Below are 25,824 nucleotides of genomic sequence, written 5' to 3' on the forward strand. Positions count from 1 at the left end.
AGGACATCTGCACGATTTCACTATCCCAGAACTAAAGGCACGGCTTGGTCTCACTTTAAATATGGGTTTAGTAAGAAAAAACAGTATTAAGTCTTACCAGAAACCCATAAGGGTTGAAACGTGTAACGCGCGTTCACAGCTTCCGAATATTCAGTGCGAACTGATTGGTTGAATGTTTCACTGCTAAGTACCATATTTGGAAACCCCTCGCTCTTGTTGTTCCAAATATGGTACTTAGCAAATTGAATATTCAGAAGCTTGTTTCCCAGAACACAAGGGGCCGTTACACGTTTCAACCCTTATGGGTTTCTGGTCTTACTGGTCTAAGAAATCTGTCATCCAAATACCCATTTTTCCAAACACCATGTCAAGAGATCGCTGCCTTCACATTTTGCGATTTCTGCATTTTAATGACAATGACAATGCACCAGACCCTGCTGATCGTAATAGGGATAAACTGTGGAAGATAAAGCCATTTTTGAACGCTTTTCTGCCAAGATTTACAGCAGTTTATGCACCTTCACAGAATTTATCTGTGGAAGGGACACTCGTCAAATTCAAGGGGCTAGTCCAGTTCAGGAGGCAGTTTTTACCTTTGAAACGAAGTAGAATCGGACTGGACTTAGCCATGCGTGTTGTTCTGAACCCCTACCCCCTAAGTCCTCAGGAGGTTAAAATCATTAGCTTGCTCTTTCATCCACCTTTAACCTTCTGAAGAGCAGGGATTTGTGGGTAAAATAATGCTATGAACAGGGGTTTGTAGGGTAAAGTTCTTGGGCACTCGACAGAAATCGTGTGTAGACTTGTACCCGTACGCCAGCACCAAGACCAGTTATCCGCACGGTACTTACAAAAAGTCGTGTTCACATTGGTGCCCATCAGGCACCGTACCCGAGTACGGTGCTCGGGGACCAAGTGTGAACGCAAACGACGCCTAAGATATACAGTACGTCCCAAGCAGTCACGAATTTGCCAGCTCCTTGCTTTCCGATTTTGAGGTTTCCTCCTCGATTTCTTTCCTGTTCGCAAAGCGTTATGACAAATAGAGGACATAAATGTCATAATACGGGAATGGGACTAAGTAAAACACTTCCCTCTCCCGTGTGCCTGTGAAAGTAGGTTGGGATCTACGGTGCTACGTCGATATGATAAAGAAGAACATCGGGGTGACCATGTGACTACGGACAACTTTCAACCGACAGGCGTTTTGTTATCGACGTTCGCATGGCTTATCACAGCGATCTCAAAATTGGATGAATTTCAACTTTGGCGGGATTTTCATATGTGAAAATTGTTCCACGGCAAACAATGCCTGTAGGGTGAATGTGGGCCTTTAAATACACCGACCAATCAAATGAAATTGCGTTTATCGTTAAAATATTGAGTTTTCAAACTGTGGAGCTCTGCCAAGGTCCTATTGGCACCGACAGAAACGTAAAATCAGGTTGGTTCGCACCAACCGAAATGATGGGACTCCTTCAAAACTTATGATGCTAACCGTTATGCTAAAATTCAGAGAAAATTCCGTGTGCTAAGTGAATGTTGAGACCTTTTTTCTTTGCAAGTTCCATTCGAAAATATTCTCGGTTTTCACATGACGTCACGGCCGCCATGTTGGAGCCCCTAAAAAAATAAACGGCGGCCATGTTGGAGCCCCGACCAAATCCTCCGGGAATTTAACTTTATTATTATGCAAACGTTTTCTCTTGTTTTCGTTGAACAACATGGCTGTTAATCACGTGAGCGAAAACCAACGATAGGGAGACGTTTGAGGCACTTGAGTCCTTCATTCTGATTACAATTTGGCAATATCTCTTAGTTCCAAGTTCAACAACAACAACAACTGACAACAACAATTTATTTGTTCTCTCTCTTGCCTTAATTACAATATTATTGATTAACATTGGGTATAAATACGTACTAAAGAGGGACATGAAGGTAGCTCAGATAGATGTCACTGATGCATGGGAGAGGATGGCAATGGATGGGAAAGTCTGGCTTGGTGTAGTCCAACGATCTAAACAGGCAGATGCGTCAAAACAGGTTGCGCGGAATTTTAGTCTTCGTAATCATTCCCACCACAACATGACAATTTGCGGCCTATCCTCACACCACGAGAACACAGAAAGCCGCAAGAATCTGGAATAAAAATTCATCTTTCAACTAGGCACACTCTGTCCTCACGGAATGAATGAACGCCTCTCATTTCATTCATTTATTCACAAATTCATGTTACCATATTTCCACCAATGGCAATGCTCCTCCACACCCGCACAAAAACCAACAACACCCACAATTCCTCTATTCGCTCTGACGAAGGGCTAACGCTCGAAACCGCAGATTCTCTCGATCTTAATCAACGTGTGATAAAACCAAATTTTCCTGTTTCACTCTCCCACCGACGCAGCACCACAGTTTCTTTAGAAACTAGAAATTTGTAAGCAAGCAGTGGAGTAGAAGCGCTTGAAGGAATACAACAAAGCACATGAGCCCACCCATAGTGACACTTCGACAAATGAACTTTCCGAAAGGTGCAACCGCTAGTGTAGATCTAAGGCTGGACTAACTGCGCACTTAAAAACGTGCAATGCTCGGCTCAGTAAACATCGAAATCGATGTACTGTCTTAGATGCATTGATCTCTAGATAGTTTTGCCGAAACCATGTTGATAACAAATGGAGATCAGCGTTCATAATGTATTCTAGAAGGAGGGGAAACGTCTGATGCATATTCAGTAGCGTCATCTGCATATAGACGTGAAAATTTGTTTGTAACTTAAAGATTCAAATCATTAATATAGATGTTGAAAAGTGAAGGGCCTAACAGAGACCCCTGTGGGACCCCAACCTTCACTGTTATCCAGTGAGAGTAGACGCCATCCAATTTGACCCTCTGCCTCCTCCCCTGCAAGTAATTTCTCATAAAACTCCAATGCTTGATCTGTAAAGCCATAAGCTCTGAGATTTGCAAGCAAAAAAATGTAAAAATGCCGTGACATAGGCTTAGCATGGAAGTTGTTCGCTCCTAGTCATGGGCTGCTGGCATGACACACAGAGTCAAACTCTTTACTGAGGTCAACTGCAAGCGTAGCAATAGCCGCACGGTTGTCAAGACTTAACCTCCAATCTTCTGCTATTTTCAACAGTGAAGTACGACAAGAGTGCCCCCATTCTCGTCACCAGAGCCTTGGATCGACACAAGGCTCTGGGAAACTCTATGTAGGAGAACATGCGCCGTAGGGTTCCTATGGCCAAAAATTGACTATTTGAACCTTACGGCGCCTGCTCACTCCTCGTGCTAACATGAATGAACCAATTAGAGACGCGTTTGATTGTTCTTCCCGAAAACCAATGAGAAGACAGTTTGTTTCAGGGTTCCCCAGAGCTCTTCTCTCCCTCAGTAATGAGGGAGTGCCCCTTAAGATAACCAGAGAAGTTGGGCGAGAGACTTGGAGCTAATGCGGAGTATACTTGATCTGCGACTACCTTCTCGTAAATCGTTGGCCCCCGTCCACACGTATCCGGATCTTGACTGAATCCGCAACTTTTTCTTTCCGGATTTCGCCTCTCGTCCACACGTATCCGGCGAATCCGCGGGCGAATTCGGAACTTTTTGAACACGCTTTTTCAGAGTGGATATCTTTTAATCCGGAAAGAAAAAGTTGCGGATTCAAAAATATCTGGGTACGTACTTGTGGACGGGGCCTTAGGGAGAGCGGAGATGATGGACACTGGGTGATAGCAAGTTTTATTAGTCTCTTCAGCTTTTTTAAATATTGGAATGATGTTGCTACTTTCCATACAGTTGGTCATGATCTATTAGCAATAACGTAATTAATCAGTTTGGTGTCCACTTGTCGCGCTTTAACTTCACGAAGTCCGCCCATTTCGTCCATCTGTCCCTCGCTTCACTTCGATGGTCGCCATAAAATGGAATTTTATGTAATGCCATGCCCTTCTCTGCATCAGGCATATAAATTTCCAAAGGAAGAAAGCAAAAATGATCCTCCAAAAAAAAAAATTAAATTTGACGCGCGGTTCCTTACATGACATACCCTGGGTGCCAGAGGTTTTTCTTGCGCAGTTTCCGGTGTCGGTCATGTCTCTATCGGCGCTTCGCCGCTCGTGTCGTTGGCCTTCGGCCGCCGAAGCGAAGCGAAGAATTTTCCGTTCACCGCGCGCGATAAAAAAACTCTCTGTACCGAGCGTAGACATGACGTCACAGTCGATTCTAGAAACAAGTCTCTTTCCGTTGTCTCCCGGTCAACTTGATTGGGCGTGGCCAAAGAGCGAACTTTAAAGCTTGATCGGGATCAAAACGTGGCGGAATCGAACAATTATTTTGGGAGCATTCATGATCTACTCTTTGTAGAGATGCCAAAACCATAAAATCCCTGGAGGCCGTATAGACACTTTAGGTGAAGTAAAACCTGTTTCTTTGTCTTCTGTATGCGTCCCGCTGTTGTGGGATTAAGAGCGTGAAGTTTAAATAAGCAACTGCGCCGCGATATTTCACGCCGTATCTCTGGCGTGATCCACGGTAATAGCCCACTTTCGATATATTAAAATTCAGTCCTAAACAAAAGACATCGTCTCAAAGCTCTGGGGAATAAACTCGTACAAATTCTTATATTTATTCCCCAGAGCCTCGAGATGATGCCTCAAGTTCAGGGCTGACTTTGGAGAGCTACTTACATGTAAGCCTGGTTTCCATAGGGTTTCCATATGATCGTCCCGATCGCCCCAGTCGTTTCAAATAATGTTCACAGGCGATCGGGACGATTATATGGAAACAACCGAGGCGATCGCTAACGACCCGAGCGACTGAGAAGACCTCGATCCGGATCCGATCGCCCTAGTGGTTTCAGATAATGTTCAGGCGATCCGGACGATGATATGGAAACCAGGCTAAACTAAACGTTTTCCTGTAACAAAAAAATCCTTTTTTTTTTCCAATATCGGCGATTAAAGTGAATATCCCGAAAGCGAAAGAGCAAAGGATATGGAACTTCTCCAACAGTCAACTGATGACCAAAGTGAAGACAAAAAGTCAAGATAAAATGCTTTAGTATTTGACCGAGTTTGATCGGGCCGGAGGGGAAAATCCCGCAGTTTGTGGGTGCACATTTAGCACCAGCCTTGGACAAAAGATAGGAAAGAAAACAGATTTTCTTCGGAAAGTAGGGGCTAATAGGAAAGACTTAGAATAATAGTCGAATAACGAACAGGAACTTGTCATCGTTCAATAGTCACCCCTAATCGGAATTTTCAATATAGAGAAACCAGCAAGCGGTCTCAAATTTTCGGACAATATTCCGGAAAAACTTCACTCGCTATCCTCGAATATTTAGGTCTGGTCGTGCGAACCCAGGGCTTAGAAGGAATGGAGCAAAAAAGGAAAACAAAGCGCTGACAAGAGGACTGAAAACCCCTTTTTCCAGCTCCGCTTAGTTATTTCTCTCCGCCCGTAAGATATCGTTCATGTTGGTTGGAAAATTTTGACAAAAGAGCTGGAGCTAAATCCTAAAGTTCGAGTTTACAAGATCTTTGATTTGGGCCACTTGGAATGAATTTTCGAAGATAGTGTTCGTGGATTGACCCCTATGTTGGCGATCTGAAATGTCAAGCATGCGCCAGTAGAAAGTTGGCCCAAGAATAAAGCACAAAAGCCCAGAATATTCGGCAAAAGAAAAAATAACAGAAACGAAACAACACATTAACTCTGCCAAGTTTATTTTGCTAACAAAACATTGCTACATAATTTAACGTCGAATTACCTTTTTCGGTTTCCCTGCTATCAAAGGCCTTGTGTTTCTTGACATCTGAAGCCCGAGAGCAGAAAAACCTCGGGCCTCGGGCCCGTTTCTCGAAAGTCCCGAAACGGTTCGGGTCCCTTTCGGGTGTCAATTTCTTCAGCTTCTTTTAAAAATCTCCGGAGACCTTTTTAGCCATAAAACTTCACCACCGTTTTGCTTTTTGTTGCCTTAAAAACATGTTCAAATACCAGCCTATCAAAACAAGGGGATGGCAGTTTCGGAAGAGCCTTTTCGAGCACGAAAAGATATCGAAACTTTCGAGAAACGGGGTTCTGGCTCGACAGAAGGTGCCTCGGTGACTTCACGGTCCGCAAACATAACAGAGACAGGCTCAAGATGCAGCAGACCTCTGCTAGCAAGGATATTTACAGTTAACCGTGGGACTAACTAAACCTCACTTCAGTTCTAAAGAAAAACGATGGTTCACAACTGGCAGAGGAGTTTACTCCGCAATTCTTGTCTTTCGTAATACTTCGATACGAATCGCTATGAATAGCAAACCCCCCGCCCCCACCAAAACACACGCTGGACGGCGATCGGAATTTTTTCCCGGCACTTTTGTGTTAGCTCGACTTTCACACGTGAAATGTGAAAAGCAGCAAAAAGAACTTTGGCTTCTGTTAATGTTTTCGCTTTTTTCATAATGTCTATTTATGTCTTTGACAAAACCATTTCGCCTGTTAAAAGGCTAACAGCTGCACATACCAACAAAACATTCAGTGATTTCACAAGCCATTACGGTAACCTGAAAAGGAAGCAGGGTTAGTAAACGTCTAAATGGACTGTACAATGTAACCTGGACCCAGTTCTTCAAAGCCCGATTGAGTTAATCCTGGATTAAGTACTGGAAATTTCAGTTGCAGTTTATTTGGCATTTCAAAAAAGAATTTCATCAATGTTTAGCCTTCAATTTTAATGTAGACCTTTGTTTTCCTTTCGTCAAATTATATTAAACCTTTTTTGATTTACAAAATTCACACCCAAGATGGCACTTAATCGCGGATTAGTGTTTTGAGGAACTGGGTCCTGATTTGAAACCACCAAGCTGAGGAGTCATTTTTAGGGGAAAAAACGCATCTTCCACCCTAACCCGTAGGCAGTTGTTTTGTTTCTTGAGGAGGGAAGGGGGGATAGCCAGCATGGAAGAACTCGAACCGGTTACATATAGCTCCAACTATAGAGTGTTTTCACGTCACGTCACGTCACGGCAGCCATGTTGGTATCTCCAACAAATTCTCCGGGGATTGAGCTCTATTGACATGCAAACGTTTTCTTTTGTTTCGGTAGAAAAACAAGGTTATTGATCACGTGAGTGAAAACACTCTAACAGTTACCGCAAAAATTGATCAGAAGCACATGCATGTCCTTAAAAACGTGTAACTTGCAATTATTATCCTTGGAACAAAGCTGGGGATGTTAGGATGCCAATTTTATGCCTAAATATTGTCAAAAACAAGATCGAGGCTGCACACGCGGGAAAATGCACGAGCTACGTTACATTGAAATAAGGAAATTTTTAGACTCCAAAATACCCCAGCTCTGGAACCAGCGTTAAATCTTGAAAAAAAAACCTGAATCATTGTTGCCTTGACAAAGAATCAGAAAAAAAACATAACCGAATAGAAATTGCTTAATATGTAAATATAAAAAAAAAAGGAAATAAAAGCTACTTCTTGAAGGAGAAAGTTCTCCTGTCACAAAACGCGTGTCAAGTTTAGATCAGGCAACAAGCGAAAACGGCTACTGTCATTTTCACCACCAAATCTTAAAACATTACAAACAATATTTGGTGTTCGAGTAACAAGTTACATTGTATCTCCAAGACACTTCCTAACCACATGTACATAACAGGACTGGAAATACAACTAAAAGTTCAGAAATCAGCTGAAATAGTATCAGCTACATTCTGTCTGTGCATGTCAATTTTGACTTCTGGATAACAAAAATACCATAATTGTATCTAGTACATATTCTCTTCCATTCTCAAGTGATTTCTCTTAATCCAAGAAAAAAACATAAAATAAGACTATGCAGTCATTATTCTACAATTTTTTTAGCCATTTGATGGCTGAAAGGATAGAGAAAAAACACTCCTGATTTATATAAAACAAAATAATAATATATGTCTACAATGATATATTTAAATTATTACTTATATACACTCAATATAATCTACAAATTACAAAGCATTCCTGACAGATACTGTTTAAAGTTTGCTTGAAGTTGCTCTGTGGTGCTAGCAGTTCGTGAAGAACGAAAAGCTTGAAGCAGTAAAGTATCCCTTCTCTTGATGTAGTTGCACAAATCCTGGAATGAAGAAACAAAGGTTTATTAAAAACTTACAAAAACAAAACGTTACATGGGGAACAGCTGTGTAACAGTATTCCTGTGGTAAACCAAACAATGTAAAAAACGATAGCAAGGTTTGAAGAAAACAACTGACGCAAAAATAATGAACTATCGTTGTCTCAGCTGGTTACTCAAATACTCTGGTTGTGAAACAAAGTTGCATTTTCCCCAGAAAGAGTGGCATACGTCTTAGACTAAAGCCCCATAGAACAAAAATACTTGGCAACTCGGCAGCCAGGATTGAAAATAACAGTAACTGGGGTGTCTTGATATATCAAATATCTTCAGAACAAATTGAAAGACAGGAAAAATGGTTCCCATGATTTGGCCAACTGTGCAAAAAGAGGAAATGAACAGGACTGAAACCTCTGTGAACCTCTTTCCAATATATTGCAACCAAATTACTTTGCCACAACAGTTGGCGGCCTGTTAAGAAACCCTCAAAATGCATCCAATCACAAAGCCAAATGCAACCAATTAACCCCTTCAACTGTGATTAGCAGCAGAGAAAACAGAAGAAACCGTTCATTGGTATTTGAACTTTAAATTTAGAGTCCACACACTTTAAAAAGGACATTGATGCAACCAAAGACAATGGCAATAATACAGATCAAGATGCAAGGTAATAAGACTTAGGTTTGGGTGGATAAAGATAAACAAAACTGTTGGAGATAGTGGCATAAGGATTCTGAGCTAACTAAAGAGTTATGTGTAGGCCATTACTTTACAATGTACATGTACAAGCGAAGCGATAACGACCTTTACATGTTGTGAAGACAGTTCTCCTTTCTGATACAGCTCGCCAAGCAAAACACACAAGGATTGCCAGTCTGCCAAACAGACATTCAACATAAGAACACAAACAGAAAATAATAACATAACAAGCAAAAAAAAATTGTACTACAGCACCTTGCAGTTGCCACCTAACAAATTTTTTTACAAATTGTCCACCAAACAGGATGTTTGAATTGATTGACAGTCACGCCTCCTTGAAAAGTTCACACAGCTGTAAGTTGAACACCCTTGCATGGGTTGTTGAATTGATGTATATTTCCCCATAATTGTCAAATGTGAAAGTTTGTTGGGTGGCCACAGTAAGACACGTTGCACTGTAAGCTTGTATCACTTATGTTATAGTTATTTATACTATAATTTGCTATCTTCTTCTCAGCCCACAATGTAAACTACATGTACTGGGCTCACCAGTAATTTGTGTAAGCCAATAAAGTTATTTATTTATTTATTTCATATTAATCACAGGGACCTTGTAAGAAATAACACAATTACCATTAATGACACCCACAGTTCTATGCTGGTGCATTAACTAATTTTGACTTGGGACTCCCCTTGAGAAAAAGGCAACTTTTCCTGCAACTTGTCTCGCAATTTTGTTGCAAAGTAGTTCTCAGTGGTTACACTTGGCGGCATTTCTTGCAACTTGTCTCATTTGCAATGATCACACGAGGTTAAAGGAATAGTTTCATTTGCTGGTGCCACACAAGTTGCAGAACAGATGTTACACTACCCCCAGTGATTGAAAAATATGTTGCAGCATTGCGAGACATGTTGCCCAAGGAAGAAGTGATTTCTACTTCTTGCAACGGTGGCAGTAACAAAAATGCTGCATGGAATGTCTGTGGCAAGGTATGTTACAACGGCCAATTTTTAATGCAACTTGTGTCGCAGAAAAATTGCAAGACAAGTTGTACAAAAAATTGCCTAGTGTAACAGACGCTTTAAAGACGGCAACACCAGAATATTGCTGGTAGCTGGCAGCTAGCTAATAGTTTAACCAGCCAAATTACATCTTTCCACCTATGGAATTCAACCAAACCAAAGGTTAAGAGGTTCACTGTCCAAAATCTCCAGCAGTATTCCTAAGAAAAGTACTCAAAAAAACTTCAGTTTGTGGACATTTACACTGAACCATGCAATAAGCCCACACTTCTAGTACAAAATATGACCAAGGAATACATGCAGCTTACCTTGCTCATCATTCACCGGTGGTAAGGCAACTGGCAAAGCAGCTGGCGCTGGGGTTGGTACTGGAGCTGGTTCAGGTGCTGGAGGTTGCAGTACTTGCTGACAAGGTGAACCATTCATGACAATATCACCAACGGAGTTAAAAATTTCCAATGGCAGGAATCGTTCAGTTGAAACGGGCAGACTGGAAAGCATTTCAACTTCTTCGACTTCCAATTTTGGGTTAGGTTTGTAAGTGAATTCAATAGGTTCACTAGATTTTGCATCTCTGCCATTTCCAAACATAACCTCCACATTGACAGTGACGGGAGAGGAGATTTGAGTGTCACAATATGCAGGAGTGAGGACCACTGCTGCACCCTGCAAAAAAACAAATAACTGTGCATTTCTGGTTTATCTATAAACTATGGTATTTATCAACAATCTCAAGTCAAGACAAAATTACTTCTTTTCAAAAGAATACAAGTTTCAAGGGCCAGGCAATCAAAATCACAACAATAATTCTTTACCACAGTATTTCATAAAGAGGAGAGTTAATCGAGAAAATACAAGGAACACAAAGATTAAAATCAAGAAGAAGAAAAAATGAATAATAATAATAATAATAGTTTAAATAATACTTGTAGTGCGCAAATTCCATTTACTTATGATCAAATGCGCATAGTTGCATTTTTAAAAATACATTAGCAATTTTGAGTACAAAAATTTCGCAAATTTTAGTCGCAAAGTCATTACACTGTTTGTATTGCCAACAGTTTAACCCATTGACTCCCAGGGGTTCCCCATTGACGAGTAAAATCGTCTGGCGTTAGACAGAGTAAAGTACATTTAGGTCTCACTCCCAGGAGTCAATGGATTAGTGGAGATTTTTAACTGCTTGATTTAACAAAACAAAATATGGGCCCACAATACTTGTCTGTAAAGAAGACCCAGAAAACCCCGAATGGTCAGGGGAATGACATTGTGCATGTAACATTGCAGCTAAGTTATGCTACCACTGTGCCCCATATCTTCAAACTGAACGAAAATTAACCGTGAGAAACAATAATTCTCAATTCTTTATTTTAGCAAATGTAGCAGCAAAATGGAAACTGCTGACCCTTTTATTTCAGTTACTTGTCTGTAAAGAAGCCCCTGAAAACCCCGAATGGTCAAGGGAATGGCATTGTGCATGTAACATTGCAGCTAAGTTATGCTACCACTGTGCCCCATATCTTCAAACTGAATGAAAATTAACGGTGAGAAACAATAATTCTCAATTCTTTATTTTAGCAAATGTAGCAGCAAAATGGAAACTGCTGACCCTTTTATTTCAGTTACTTGTCTGTAAAGAAGACCCTGAAAACCCCGAATGGTCAAGGGAATGGCATTGTGCATGTAACATTGCAGCTAAAATATGCTACCACTGTGCCCCATATCTTCAAACTGAACGAAAATTAACCGTGAGAAACAATAATTCTCACTTCTTTATTTTAGCAAATGTAGCAGCAAAATGGAAACTGCTGACCCTTTTATTTCAGTTACTTGTCTGTAAAGAAGACCCTGAAAACCCCGAATGGTCAAGGGAATGGCATTGTGCATGTAACATTGCAGCTAAGTTATGCTACCACTGTGCCCCATATCTTCAAACTGAACGAAAATTAACCGTGAGAAACAATAATTCTCACTTCTTTATTTTAGCAAATGTAGCAGCAAAATGGAAACTGCTGACCCTTTTATTTCAGTTACTTGTCTGTAAAGAAGACCCTGAAAACCCCGAATGGTCAAGGGAATGGCATTGTGCATGTAACATTGCAGCTAAGTTATGCTACCACTGTGCCCCATATCTTCAAACTGAACGAAAATTAACCGTGAGAAACAATAATTCTCACTTCTTTATTTTAGCAAATGTAGCAGCAAAATGGAAACTGCTGACCCTTTTATTTCAAAAGAGCAAAGGCAAAAACTAGTCACAAATTTGCTACCACTCTGGCTATTTGTGTTGTAAAAGAGAAAAATTCAGTGACTGTATTGGTCACAACACCCTGTATGGGCCAGAACGCTAAAAGTTTGGAAAGCAACACTTTTGTGTTCTACTGGCTAACAAGCAAAGTCCATCCAAAAAAATGGTTTCAATCATATCATACCTGATGTGACTTACTCTTGTCAACCTCAGCAAAGCTCTCCCAAGTTTCTGGTGAGGAAAAATTAGATGCCCACTTAAAAAAAGCTCCTATAAATGGTTTTCAGCTGCAACACAAATGGGTACTGATATATTCCATTCAGCACAGACCTCCCAACCAACCCCCCACCCCAGTTCCAGGGACATAAAGGTCAGACTACATCAGGCAGCCACACAAAGAGGTAAAAGACCTATGGAATCTCACATGTCTGCCTGCTGCAGCAACTGACCCAAAAGCCACAAAAGGGATGGCAGAAGATTGCTGTAAGAGTAAACCAAAAAAATTCATTACTTTGCAGAAAAAACCAATAATAATGCTTCATTATAATATGTATTAATAACAATTTTCATCACTCAAAAGATTACCTTACAAAATGATGAGAACAAGTAGAAATGTTACAAAGAAGTGAATTTTAAATAGGAGGGTAGTCTTGATCCAAGAATATTAAAAGAGTCAATTTCAAAAGCACTATTATGTTTAATTCTTTGATAATTTCCTTTCCACAAATGAGACTTCTTAATTTTTATAGGAGCACCAAATGAATTTCACTTTTATCACAAACACAAAATTAACAAAGAACTCAAACTTTAGTTTAACCTCTAAGGCATACACACAAGGGTTACGTGGTAGGGTTAATCAATATTTGTAACTTCCACACCGAGGAAGCGGTATATTCAGAGCATGTAATATGCCTTGGAGAGTAAGCTGCCATCCCTTTGCAAGGCTCAGTGATAGGATCACAGCCCAAAAAACCAATCCCAGTCCCTCACAAAAAATCAAAACTTTGTGGACGATAAAAAAACCAACAACAGGGCTACGAAAGTGTCATGTAATATTAAAAGATAGAGGCCAATGACTAATTTTTAAATCTCTGCTTTTCCCCCCTTCCCCACACTCATTCCGGACCAATTCGAGCTGAATTTTTGCACAAGATTGTGACAAAGGTCACCAAGGCCTGGTTGGTTTCTTATCTACTACAAAGTTTGCAAATTATGTCTTCCATGTTGAGCTAATGGAGCATTAAGCCAATTGCATGCAGTGTGCATTATCTTTCTTCAGCACATGAAATGTGAGCTCCAAAAGACAACTTCACAGAAAACAATGAAAAGATTTAAACCATGAGAGCTTCTCAAGATTCCCGGGCCGATCGGGATAAGAGTCTATTGAAAGACACTCATGATTCAAACAATCAAAACAGAAAAACAAAACAAAATTTAGCAGTCTTTGGTGAGATGATGTTTTCCAAAAGTATCCCAACAATTTTTAAATCAAAGGAAGCACAGGACTCTAAGAGAAAATGCCCTGATTTTTTTTTTAACACACTTCATTTCAGGGATAGAAAATCATGGTCAGCAATGACCATTGCCAAAAAGATATCAAGACAGATACAACTCGAAATGGATCATCTCAAAGTACCGGGATTTCAAAAACACTTCCTTTGAACAGCCAGTAGTTCACCTCACCATAGACTAAGCTCTTTCCAACATGAAAAACCGAATAAAAAGTAAAAAGACAAAACTTGTCTCACTGTGCAACTGTGAAGATAAAATTCATGCGCAATTGTCTTCCACTGTAACGAAGTGTTAGTTGTCGACAGGATTCCACAATAATAATTGCTCACACATTGCTTTAATCAAACAATGTTCACCAAGCACTTCTCACATATCAAAAATTTTGTCAGTTTTCTTTGAAGACCATAACAAATTGGACCCAAAAATGACACTTAAAATTCTATACTGAAAGCTTGACAAAGTGTCCTATATGCAAAGGTAAGGCAAGAGAAAAATTGGGTTTGTTTACCCAATGCTATTATGATAGCTGGAGAAAAACAAATCAAAACGGTAAGACTGTTGTTCTTCCTTTAAGCCTTGAGTCAAAATGTATTACAGCTTAACTTTTTTTAAGCCAACAATAATGTAAGAAAGAGACTAGCAGAAACTACTTGCATGTTGTAATTTCTATCTGATTTTTTTTTTGTTTTCCCCAGAAACAAATCACATCTGTTTTAACTTAAAAGTGAACTATTTACTTAGCAAGATTAAGTAGCCAATCAAAAAAGAACTTTAAAATCTAAGCATTTTCTCTGGGAAAAGCACAATGTGAACACAATCATGAACTAAAATATTGCAAAACATGAACACTAAAGTTAAGCAAATAGATCACAAATGGCAATTTTTGATTAAATGAAATTCAAATTTACCCTTTTTGGTAATACCGTAATAATGTTGATGTATTAAAACACCCTACACACAAAGACTGACTCTGAATAACCTGCATTACTTTGAAAAAAATCCCTAAACAAATGACAGCATCAAGAATTCATGCAATACACATGCAACAGAAAATTCCCAACAACAATTTGAGGGGAAATTGGTAATTTCTTGAATGTTTTCCATGAAAAGAAAAAAAGTGACAACTCAATCAGCACAACTAAAATATTTATCCCCAAGAAGAACTTTTTAGTGGGGAAACAGTTTTTGAGTGGACCTGTTCACCCTTTCATGTGCAGTGGGCCCACACTGGCAAGTAAAATCATCTGGCGTTAGATGGAGTAAAATATATTATGCAAGTGTCCATCTTGGGGGGGTTGGGGGGGTGGAGGAAGAGAATAATACTTTCTTGTTTACTGTAAAATGTAAACCCCCCTTTTGATTACATTTCACCCCACTTATTTTTATATTTTGTATTAACGAAGGGGGAAAAAGGAACACTCAGAAACAGAAACTCTATTAAAATAATGTGAACTCAAACTTCTAGTTTACCTTATTACATGTTGCAAACATTTCCTACATTAAAATTGCAATGTCCAGATGATCCAGTCCTGATAATCAATGTCCAACTGTATGAAGGACTAGAATTTGCTTTTGTCAAATTGGTTAACTACCTTAAGATTTGTGAGCTAAGCTTTTAAGCATTAGCTCTTTCTTGCCTATTCTTAAAGCCCTTCATGAATTTGCTCCAATGAAGGGTTGACAAAGCGTCACTTTCTTTAGAAACCGACCTCTTTGTTTGTGCAAAGGACCTTCTGAGAAGAATTTTGAATTGTAGTGTGTTATATCTTGAAAATACCAAAAACTGTTTCTCAGGACATTGATACAAGTTCATGTAGTTCAGGCTAAAGTTATGTTATCTCAGGAATCTAAACTGCGTAATAAAAAATACAGTGAATTGTGCCAGTTGAAACAGGCATTAACAAATATTTTTTCTAAATATAAGTGCCTTACGACTTTTTATTTCACTCAGCGGGAAGTGAGTGACCTGACGCTGGCCTGATGAACAACAGTCTTACCGATCTGTGCGAGAGAAGGCTGGTGAACTTTGTCTGATGAAGAAAATAAAATTTTCTACCATATTCTGTAGCATACAAGAGAGACCACTGTATAAAATGGTCGAAGAACATGTCATACTTTAAAGACACCTAATCTGGATTTTTCTTTTGGATATCTCAGCATTACAACCACAAATGTTCTCAAAAAGGAATGACAGTTCTTGAAAACTTGGAAAACTATCTTTCGCATCAACATTATCTCATTCTGCACATTCACCAGTCAAAACTTTATTCAGGGTAAAAATAAGAGGAGCAAAAGCTAAGAGGAGAGGATTTTGAAATGATTAAAACTTTTGGCCTCTTAAATCAAAGACCAAACCAGAATTACTTTTACTTCAAAGTGAATTTACAGATAGAGGACACCGAGCACCTGTAAATATACAGCCTCCACCGGTAAAAAAGCAATTATGTGAGCAATGTCCATTGTGGTCAATACAATGTCAACTCTGGAAGCGCAACAACTGCAATCAGCATTAAAACCTTAAAACCCAACCCAACAGTTCATTGCAAACTACACTGTGTTTAATAACCCCAGATGACATAACTTTGCAGAACCAAGGAAAGACAAAAGAGACAACTCTTAATTTCAATTTTTTTTATTACACATAGGTGCCTATGAAGAAAACAAGACAGCCACAGCACTTTTCATGAGTCTGAACCTTCATATCCAATTAAATTGACTGCCACACAACACTGGGTTGTGAAGGATTTATTGCTTCTTGGTTATGCAAAGCTCATCACCAAATACAAACTGGCATGCCTTCTGCATCTGATCTCTATGAAATCTCCTTGACATAGAAACAGCTACCTTGTTCCAACAAAATAAAACATGTAGCTGGGAGACACTGTGAATGCCTCGGTGAAAATGATGCAGCTTACTATTTTGTAACCCACCCTTCAGTGTGCCTATTTTTGTTCCAGGACACAAAACAATCAGAATTGAAGTACCATTTTTACCCAATTTGATTTACGCACAGATCTTTCCCTTTTTTTTTTTTTCAGGAAAAAAAATTCCACAAAGTCACAAAGAAATTAACACTTCCAAGGTGCTGATCTTTTGCTTCCTAACAAAACTGGGTATCCTAAATCTGGTTATACAGCAAATGAAAGAAATACAATACTACCATGATGTTTTCAAGATGAAGAAGCATAAAAAGAAGACTGAAAAATTCTCAATTTGTCTCTGGGATGATTATGAGAAATGGCTCTGAATTACGAGGTTAGTTCAAATCCTGCTTGAGTCACCTCAAAACATCTATCCCGCTTTTAAAAAAATCAGTTGCACTTCATGCAACTTCAGAATTATATTTGTGACCTTTCACAGGAAGACATACACTAACACTTTTCCACTGAACAGCTTAAAGCATTGGCAAAGTGTTGGCAAAGTGTAGGTGAACCGCTGTTATACCCGTTAGCTCACCGTTGCAAGTGTTGGAAAACCTGTTAGCATTAAATTATTATTTTCACTGGCCCACTGGAGGTGTTGAGAATAGCCGTTGGAAAAAATTGTGCCAAGCCGCAGGGAAAAAATTAATGTTGGAAGAAACCTGTTTAAAAAGTTCACTCAAGCCATTGGAGGTGTTGAGAGTAAACAATCATTTCATCATAGAAAACATTAATTTTGAAGAAAACGACAACTTTTGAAATTACAAGACATGTTTCGACAGAAACTTCTGTCATCTTCAGTTGATTAATGTACAAAGAGTTGAATTTATAAGTCGGAAAAAGTGATAATTTTGCCAGTAACAACGGAATGTACACAAAACGTGACAATGTGAGAAATTAAAAAGGATAGTGCGCAAGATGAAACAAATAATTTCAACGTAACACAAGTCATCTGATTACCAGCAATGCTATTTGTCTGCTGCGATTAAAACAAAAGAACGCTACTTTTATTATTACTTCACAGAGACAAATTACTGGCCTTCTTTGCACCTTCTGTCCTAAATCTAAATAATGCCTCAACTGAAACATATTCATCAGTATGTTTTGTTTAATTCTAGTTGAATTTGCATTTTCCGAAGCATTAACATGTCGCTGCTAACTTAGGAGGTTCTGCGCAACTATAGCACACAAGTATAGAAAAGGAGGACATTACCTTATGTAATCTTGTTTTATTTTTTTGGAAAAATCGATACATTTTAACTGGAAATCGAAAAAGTCTGAACCATTTTGTTACATTTTTCTGCATCCATGTTGCGCATATGCAAATTTCATTTATTTGTTCATTCTAAGCGAACACGTTCACTGATAGAATTCGTTGGTACATGTGGTCTGAGTACTTTTTACATAACTTTTAACAATCTCCCATCTTTGAAAAGCTCACAAGATCAATGTTAGCGTGTTCCAGCTTCAAAGTTAATCAGTGGGTTATAAATCCATGGCACTTCTGACTGACAAAAGTATCAACGGCTTTCATTGTGAATGTGAATTAAAATTTTCTGATAGTGTTGGGAGTCTAAAAGAGCCCAATGTTCACCAAGCCAGTTTAATCTGTGACTACTACAGGAAACGAATCCTTTTTTAAGAAAATAATTAGAGCTTCGATTTGAACCTTGGTATGCAACTTTGTCCCCAGATAAACTCAGCTGTTGTTCGATATTGTCTCGACTCAAATCGTGAATAATAAATTGCAAACTCCCCATGAGAAGAAAGCATAGGGAGATCCGTTGGTTAGCTAGACTTTGCACTCTGCGCTGAAAGCATTGAAAAAGCTGCTTGAAAGTAAGAGGCGTAAAAATTGACAACCCATTGTAAAACTTTATAAGAACCAATGGATGTGTTGAAGCGTTGAAAGTGTTGGCGAAAGCCTTGAAGGTGCTGGTAACCCGTTGGTAAAGTGTTGACAAGTGTTGGTATTTACCCGTTCAACGGAAAAGCATTAGTGTGCATTGTCCCATGAGAGGTCACATTTGTTTCCTTTTTCTTTTATCCTTCAATTCAATATGAATGGGTTAATTAATCAATTCTGGGATCTTGACAAAAATGACTCAGCCAACTAACTTTTAGCGTTGGGAGCTCAAACTGGAAAATTAGGCAGCAGTATTGAATGAAATTTAGAGTTAGAAAATTAAATTTCAAACACTGAAAGCGGCATTCTCCTATATCTCTGACAAAGTGAAAAGCACACTATAGATACAAACCAAAAATAGTTGTTGACTTGTCATGAAGGAGTACATGTGAAAATAATCAACCTTTTGTAGCAACATAATTCTCTGATTCGGGGTTGATGGCTCATTCCTTGAATAGTAAGTGTAAACAAAACAAGAGCACCATGAAAGCGGCAATCAACATTTTTCATTTATGCACTGACCAAGACTGCACACTTTACCCCAAGGCAACCCAAGATTTTCCCACCCAACCAAACCCAAATACTCCAACTTTAATACTTACTAGAAGAATTCCATGGAGATCAAACACAGCCAAATTTCAAGTGAATTTTGCTTTCTGTAATGAATCCCGACCTTCCAATAATTGGCCAATTTGAAAGAAAACACTGTGTGATGATCTTAAAAATGCAAACAGCCAAATGTGAAAGAAAGAGTTCTTTTTTTTCTTTTGTTTGTCTACACCCTGTTAAACAGGCATGCCAGTTTAAAGCAACAATAAATAAATCATTTGGTATATCAAAGCACAATGCAGTCTTTTTTTCAGTTTCCAATCTTTGGCCACAACCTTTCACATGAAACAAGCCATTTGTAAAATTAAAAAAATGAAACATTTTATCAACAAACTTAACTTTACTATCCACAGTTTTAGTTTTTAATGTGACTTGGCATTGTAGTTCGATAACCATGAGTCACAGGAATTAAAGCAAGGAGCATGTCATTTCTCTTTGGCAGGCTGTCAGTCAGTCACATGGCTCTGTTTTCAAGATGCAAGTGAAAGCCAAACAGCACCCATAGATAAAAAGCAGCACCTTGCTTACACTCTTGTGAATGACACTCATCTTTTGTAGGGAAAAAGAGACAGACTTCATACCTGATGTCTTGGCCGAGAAAAATCGAACTTTGAAACCTGAAAATAGACAAAGAAGGTCTGTTTTACCATCCACAGGTTGGGGAAGAAGAACACCATAAGATAAACAAAAGATTTTTTAACAATGAACATAGTAAGGGCTTACCGGATTGAAATTTTTTTCCAATAAGACCCAGTTCATCACCGCCTTCAGCAGAACCCTCGCTTATGCTGGCCCACCAGATCTCTGGATTCCCAGGAGGACCCGCTATAAAAGAAACAAAACAAAAAGCAATAGTAATATTTACTGTATAATACCCTTCCACTTCATGCATGACATATTACTGAAGACAAGCCTTCAAAGACCGATGGTACACAGATATTTCTTAACACCAGTAGTAGGTTAGAGTACTTTGGATGCATCCATTAATGGTACACTGAAAACCAAAAGGTCACCTACAAGTGATATACATGTATCATATGAAGTATACCTTTAAAATTACTCACATGAGCTGCACTGGAAGACTTTAGATTTGCATATCAGCTTTGTTGCAGGGCGACCATTTTGTTCAGGGATTTCAGCTTGAAACAACAACCTTGCTTCCTTCCGTTCCTTCTTCCAAGTCCTTGGATCAATTCCCCGTTTTCTCAATTCCCTATCGCCTTCCCAGTTTCGCAGTCTGCGAATGCTCAAGGAATCAAGTCTAGAGATTGAAAATGGCACATCTATTAATAAATTAATTATTACCATCATTGTACGCATGCCATTCACTGAAATAGTGATGCAGCAGTAACTTAGAACAAAGAGGAACTAACCAATATTATTATTGCAATACTTACACAGCAGTCATGCTTGAATCTGGTCCAACCATTACTTGAACAGCTGGCACTCCTCCCTCAAGAGTAGTCTCTTTACAAGGCACCTTGGTTGAACCAGGTCCATGAATGGAATGATAATGCGCAACACCACCACTGGTAGTCAAGTGAACAGTGATCCAAATGGCATCATTATAGCCAGTGACCTAACAATGAGACAGACTAGACATTAACCCAATGTTTCAACAGCACTTTCTGGTTTAAAACAAAAAGGAACACTGGAAGGCTTGAAATGTTACCTTCACAGTTGGAAAAGTATTCTCTTGTGATCCATGGATAGGACCTCGACAACCTTCACTTTCATATCTAGCTCTATAATTCTACAACAAAAGAAGATTAATGCCATGAATGACTTCTCTAGGAAGAACAAAGAAATGTTTAACATCCGCCAATAAACTACACTCACCTAAGGAAACGGGAAAGAGAAAACTAGGTAATAAAAAAAAACAAAACCTTGGGGACAGGTAAGAGGGCAGTACAATCTCATCCCCAGGGTAAATTAAAGATGCTCCCTTGAGGGTGATCCCTAAGGGGGTTTGTGGACCAGCACTATCTCAGTTTTAGGTACATTCTTACATGCAATATTATTTACCTCTTCTGGTTCTTCGATGATTACAAGTTTTGGTTCATCAAGCTTGCTTGCATTCTTTGTTTGCTTACTCCTTGTTTTCGACTGAGAAGCCACTGGAGGAGATGTACTCATTTTGGCAGGAGGGTCAGTTGCTACAAGTTGGTTTGATGCAGAAATGGGAATGCTTTCAACCAAGGCATTAGTTTGATTACTAGCTTGGACAGACACTGGGCAGCTAAGAGAAGCTGATGCTGTCACAGTTGTTTGAATACCAGCCATCAGGTCGAGGCTGGTGGTCGCGATAGGCTGTGATTGCAATGGAAGAGTTATACATTGATCAATGGAGGTTGATGTTGCAGACATGCTGGTCTCAACTAGTAGCTTGTTAAGTTCTTCCAAAACACTGCTGACACGGGACGTTTTCCTACAGCTCCTACGCCTTCTTTTACCTCCATTTCCATTCTCACAGGCTTGGTTCAAAGAATCCAAAGGTGAAGGTGGATCTTCCCTTTTCACTATTACACTATCAACAGGTACATCGGTAAAAGAAGTATTTGCTTCTTCCATATCACTTCCATCTTCAATACCAGACTCTGAAGATGATGAGGAGCTGTGTGGGGAAGGAGAGGACACTGGAGAGGGTGATGCTGGACAGCTGTCTGATACATCAGAGTCAAAAGGGGACTGACATGGTTCTTCCAGGTTGGGAAATCCAAGTGAAGGAACTTCAACCACAGGTGTTTCCAGAAAAGTCATGTCCATTGAAAAATCTGGAATCTCCCCTATTGTTGGAACCAAATCTACAACACACAGACAAGAAACATAAGTTTCACCGAGTGCCACTTGACCTCAAACCCACTTTGTGAGATGCATCCTAAATTGAAATTCTGTATTATTAAAAAAAGCTTCTACCTTCTTGAATAGTAGAATATCAATTACAAATCTCCTAGAAAAGACTGAGAGGAACTATAAAGCAGCTGACTACAGAATTTAGCAGAAACCAAGGCGATGTCAGTCAAATATCTCTATTTTTATCGTGTACCTCGAAAGATGTTCCATAATAATTTATACCCAATGACCTCAGAAGGATAGAGAAAGTGCAAAAGGAATTTAACCAGCTGCTCAATATCCTTGACATCTGACTAGCTAATTTTACCACCAAGCCTGAATCACACTTGTAAATTTTAACATGAGCTAAATCCTAAAGGAGCAAACTTGCAAAGCAAACCCACATGCACATAGTATTACATGCCAAAAATAATGATGTGAATAATTTTGTACAAAATAGGCTTAGTGGTGAATTTTGAGCATATTACATAATAATGCATAAGGCTTATTGTCTCAAGAGAAATGAATTACGAATTATGCTTTGGAATCAACTTACAAAATTGGACACACAAAAAACATTCCATGATATACAATTACCTAAACTGTACAGGATGGAACGAGGGAATAGTGCAAAACAATTTTCATAATAGGTTGCCAAGACTCCTCTGCACAACTGCGTGTGAGACAACAGCTGGGAAAGCCCCAGCACTTAAAAAAGTCATTCATCTAAACATCAATTAGTTTCCACATACTGGTGTTTTTAGAAACTAAGAACATAAAATCCTTGATTATGCAACAATGGGAATGTCGACTAACTAAAACTTACCATCTGAAGGAGAAGGGTTAAACAGGGTCATTTCCTTATCATGGGTTACAGGGGAAAAATGATCTGCATAAAAGAAAAACAGATGACGAAATCTCATTATCTTTCGGTACAAAGTTCAGAGTTGACTCTCGAAAAAACAAAATTTTTAAGATAGCTCGAACAATCGTCTTTTCAGCCAAAACCAGCCATACGAATCCTTTTTTCTTTTTGACTACCGAACTTTAATGGTTGGCGGCGTCGCAGATCTTGTTGCACGCTTCGATAACTACACCATTTACACAACACCAAAAAACAGATCGAAATATTTTAACGGCAAACCACTGTGTATAGGTGTATAGCTGTGTCTTCGTCCTACACTTTTAATGGAATAGAATCCGCAGCTGTGATGAAAAATTGCTCAACATTCATCGCTAGGATTAAAATCAAGAGGGAAACACTAGCGGAAATGATGTGAAAACTCGCGATAACAAACAGACGGCACTTGCGATGAGCGTGTTCAGACAAAAAGAGTTTGACACCTTTTATGACAAGAGTGAAATACAAACGGGTGAACACACACAAAACGATATTAAAAATAAATATGCATGAGGCTACGCTTTTCACGCGTTGCCAACCATGTGATTTATTATATCGCAATACGTTTTACCGCTCAAACCAAAGATGTTTACCAACATGATCCGATAAAACGCACCGTTAATTTTTTTGCTACACTATGAAGACTGTGAATATGTCTGTTTATTCTAGGGATTCCGCTGTGAAAAACGAGAATGTAAATTTGGCGGTATAAATCCAATCGCATACCAGCTTTGTTACCTGTTTCGAAGGGATTCGTCACTGTAAATTCCATAACTAGCGTCGACTAAAAGCCAAGTTGTGAAACTAGGACATAAATCACTATCCTGCGTTATTCACGGTTCGATAGCACAAGAAAAAACGCACATACGGGAGGAAAATCGCTGAGTTTTCTTGGACAAAAACGACAAACCTCCACTACGCCTTCTTTCTCGATACTGAAGCTCGCGCAGCATACAGGGAGTTATCAATCAACTCTGGCTCCGCCTATTGGTAGTTTTAAGGTATGACATCATCATGTTTCCATATTTGGAGTTGTTGATGAGTGGCACCATGCCAGAGTCTCTTTCCATAAAAATTTTAAACATCTTTAAATAAATATCTCGATTATTTTCGTTTCCTCTGGGCCAATTACAATTTACATTGTTATCGGGAAACTGTATTTTTCTTTAAGAAGGATAATATTGGTTCAGTTTGTTTTTGATGAAGATTTTATTTTAGATTTAGATCTTTGAAATTCATTCATTCAAAGATGATCAATGTATCAATGTCCAATTTTAGGGTGTTTTTACGTCCTTTTATTTTCTAACTTCTAAAAGTATTGAGTTACAAGATACATCTCAAGTAATATTATTTTTGTGTTAGTTCTGGTACAGTCTCAAACCGATTGTTTTGACCAGGGTTTTAAGGTTTAGGCATGAAAATCTAAAGCTAATGTCCACATGTTCCATCGGTAGAGGAGACCAATTTTGTAACAAAGAAAGTGACGTCCTTTGTCAATTACACTCAGGTGTTTTTGGGGAAATGTCACTTGTTTTTGAAACCAATGGGTAGTTTTGCGCTGAGGTGTAAAGTATTTTGGCCCTTCGAAAGGATTTTGAAAAAGTGATTGATGTCTCCCGGTCCGGCGTTAACTTTTAAGGAAGTTTTGCAATTGAACAGACTTCACAAAACTTGCGCGGCCTCGAAAAACTTCAACCTGAAACTTAAAATTGTAGCTAAAAACAAAGACGCAGATATGAGCAATACATCCCATTTATTTCTCAACATCAATCATGGTCAATGGAAAAACTAATGTCGTCTTCTGAGACTCTAAGAGCGCTTGGCTTGCTAAAGAAAAGGCTTCTATTTTTCGGTTCCTCCTGTTTCAATCTATTTATAGATTAGTCGCGCTTGGGCAAGATTGGCAAGGGAAGGCGGTACATCTTGAGTTTCAGTTAACCTTCAGTAATCTTTTGACAAAAAGAAGGCTATTCGTTCCTCCAATGTGGCCTGACTACCCAGAGACATTCACTGAATGTTAGTATTGTATTACAGCATAGCAACGCTTTCTGATTTGCTTCTGGAACAATTCATATCCCCTTGTGGTCGATCATCCGTGTCAGCTCTGACAGGCGCATGCAAATTTCGCCATTCACGAGGGACTTCACAATCAAGAACAATTCGAGGTTTAATCATTCGATTTTCCCGTAAATTCCGCTCATCTATGTGGAAAAGTAGAGCAGTGTAGCCTTTGACGTGGAGCGCGAGTTAGAGTTACATAAAATTCGACCTACAGCGCTAGAAAAAGAAAATTCCTACCCATAGATTTGATGAGCCTCGCTTGAGCAGACAGTTCGTCCGCTCCGGTCATCAGCTTCATCTGCGGCCAAGTTTGCTCACAAATCATGGTCTGGCGCTCCAAAGACAGCTTTCAAACTTGAAATAGACCTTTTTCAAACTGGTTGCAGGCGATGAACAGGGACAAATTCTCCTCCAAGTAAACTCGTTTAACCGGTTTCGATTTCGTGCTCTAGCCAAAGGACGTCCACATAGAACTGGTTTGATAATTTATTCAATATACGACACCTTTTCGGGTGGTTTTATAGTCCCGTCTCGCATGTCAGCCCGTGATTGGTCTGTTTTTGACAGATGCTTTTCAAAAATGGATTCCTGCTGTTAGTGGCGCAGATAGAAACATTTTCACCCAAGAAAGCATGCGCAAGATTTCTATTTTTGGCCAATTACATCTTACGTAATCATTTAAACACGAAACTCTAGACCATCCACTTAAACTGGTTTTGAAGCACGTCATTGATAGATTGTCTGTTTTGTTTTTAAAGCTTAATTTTTGGGTAAAAAATTAGTAGCCTTCTTTTGCTCTCTCATCAGTCTAGCTTGAGTCTGAATGTCAAATAAATTTCTGCACAAGATGATGGCGTGTGTTTCCGAACTAAGGATTATTTTCTTTTAATTTTGCATTCAAAAAATTGTCAATAAAGCTACAGAAAAGAGCGGAAAAAAATCGTCAAATGGTAAATGGATACTTCATATCTCGAATATATATGCAATTGTTTT

The 25,824-nt window shown here is 39.0% G+C and overlaps 2 protein-coding genes across 5 annotated transcripts in view; one reads left to right on the top strand and one right to left on the bottom strand.

The window, feature by feature from the left end:
• LOC138001102 (uncharacterized) overlaps positions 1–3,222 on the top strand; it is an 8,469-nt gene extending 5,247 nt beyond the window's left edge. The window contains exon 2 of the mRNA XM_068847766.1: positions 3,146–3,222. Coding sequence (XP_068703867.1) covers positions 3,146–3,222 — 77 coding nt within the window. The remainder of the gene's footprint in view (positions 1–3,145) is intronic.
• A 2,493-nt stretch (positions 3,223–5,715) lies between these two features.
• LOC138000202 (nuclear factor of activated T-cells, cytoplasmic 2-like) lies at positions 5,716–25,317 on the bottom strand. Of its 4 annotated transcripts, none has more exons than XM_068846444.1 (12): positions 25,069–25,317; positions 22,696–22,758; positions 21,063–21,841; positions 20,710–20,790; positions 20,435–20,616; positions 20,102–20,298; positions 19,761–19,862; positions 19,619–19,654; positions 12,274–12,320; positions 10,150–10,507; positions 8,924–8,994; positions 5,716–8,122 (listed from the first exon to the last, which is right to left on the bottom strand). In XM_068846444.1, exons 1-12 carry the CDS (start codon positions 25,154–25,156, stop codon positions 7,988–7,990), a joined length of 2,139 nt encoding a protein of 712 aa, XP_068702545.1. In that variant the 5' UTR covers positions 25,157–25,317; the 3' UTR covers positions 5,716–7,987. The 4 variants fall into 4 exon arrangements, with proteins under 4 accessions (XP_068702545.1, XP_068702546.1, XP_068702547.1 ...); XM_068846445.1 differs by lacking the exon at positions 25,069–25,317 and adding an exon at positions 23,509–23,717; XM_068846446.1 differs by lacking the exon at positions 8,924–8,994.
• Between the last annotated feature and the right edge of the window lie 507 nt (positions 25,318–25,824).

Source organism: Montipora foliosa, chromosome 4 (genome assembly GCF_036669935.1).
Source record: "Montipora foliosa isolate CH-2021 chromosome 4, ASM3666993v2, whole genome shotgun sequence".
Lineage (NCBI taxonomy): Eukaryota > Metazoa > Cnidaria > Anthozoa > Scleractinia > Acroporidae > Montipora > Montipora foliosa.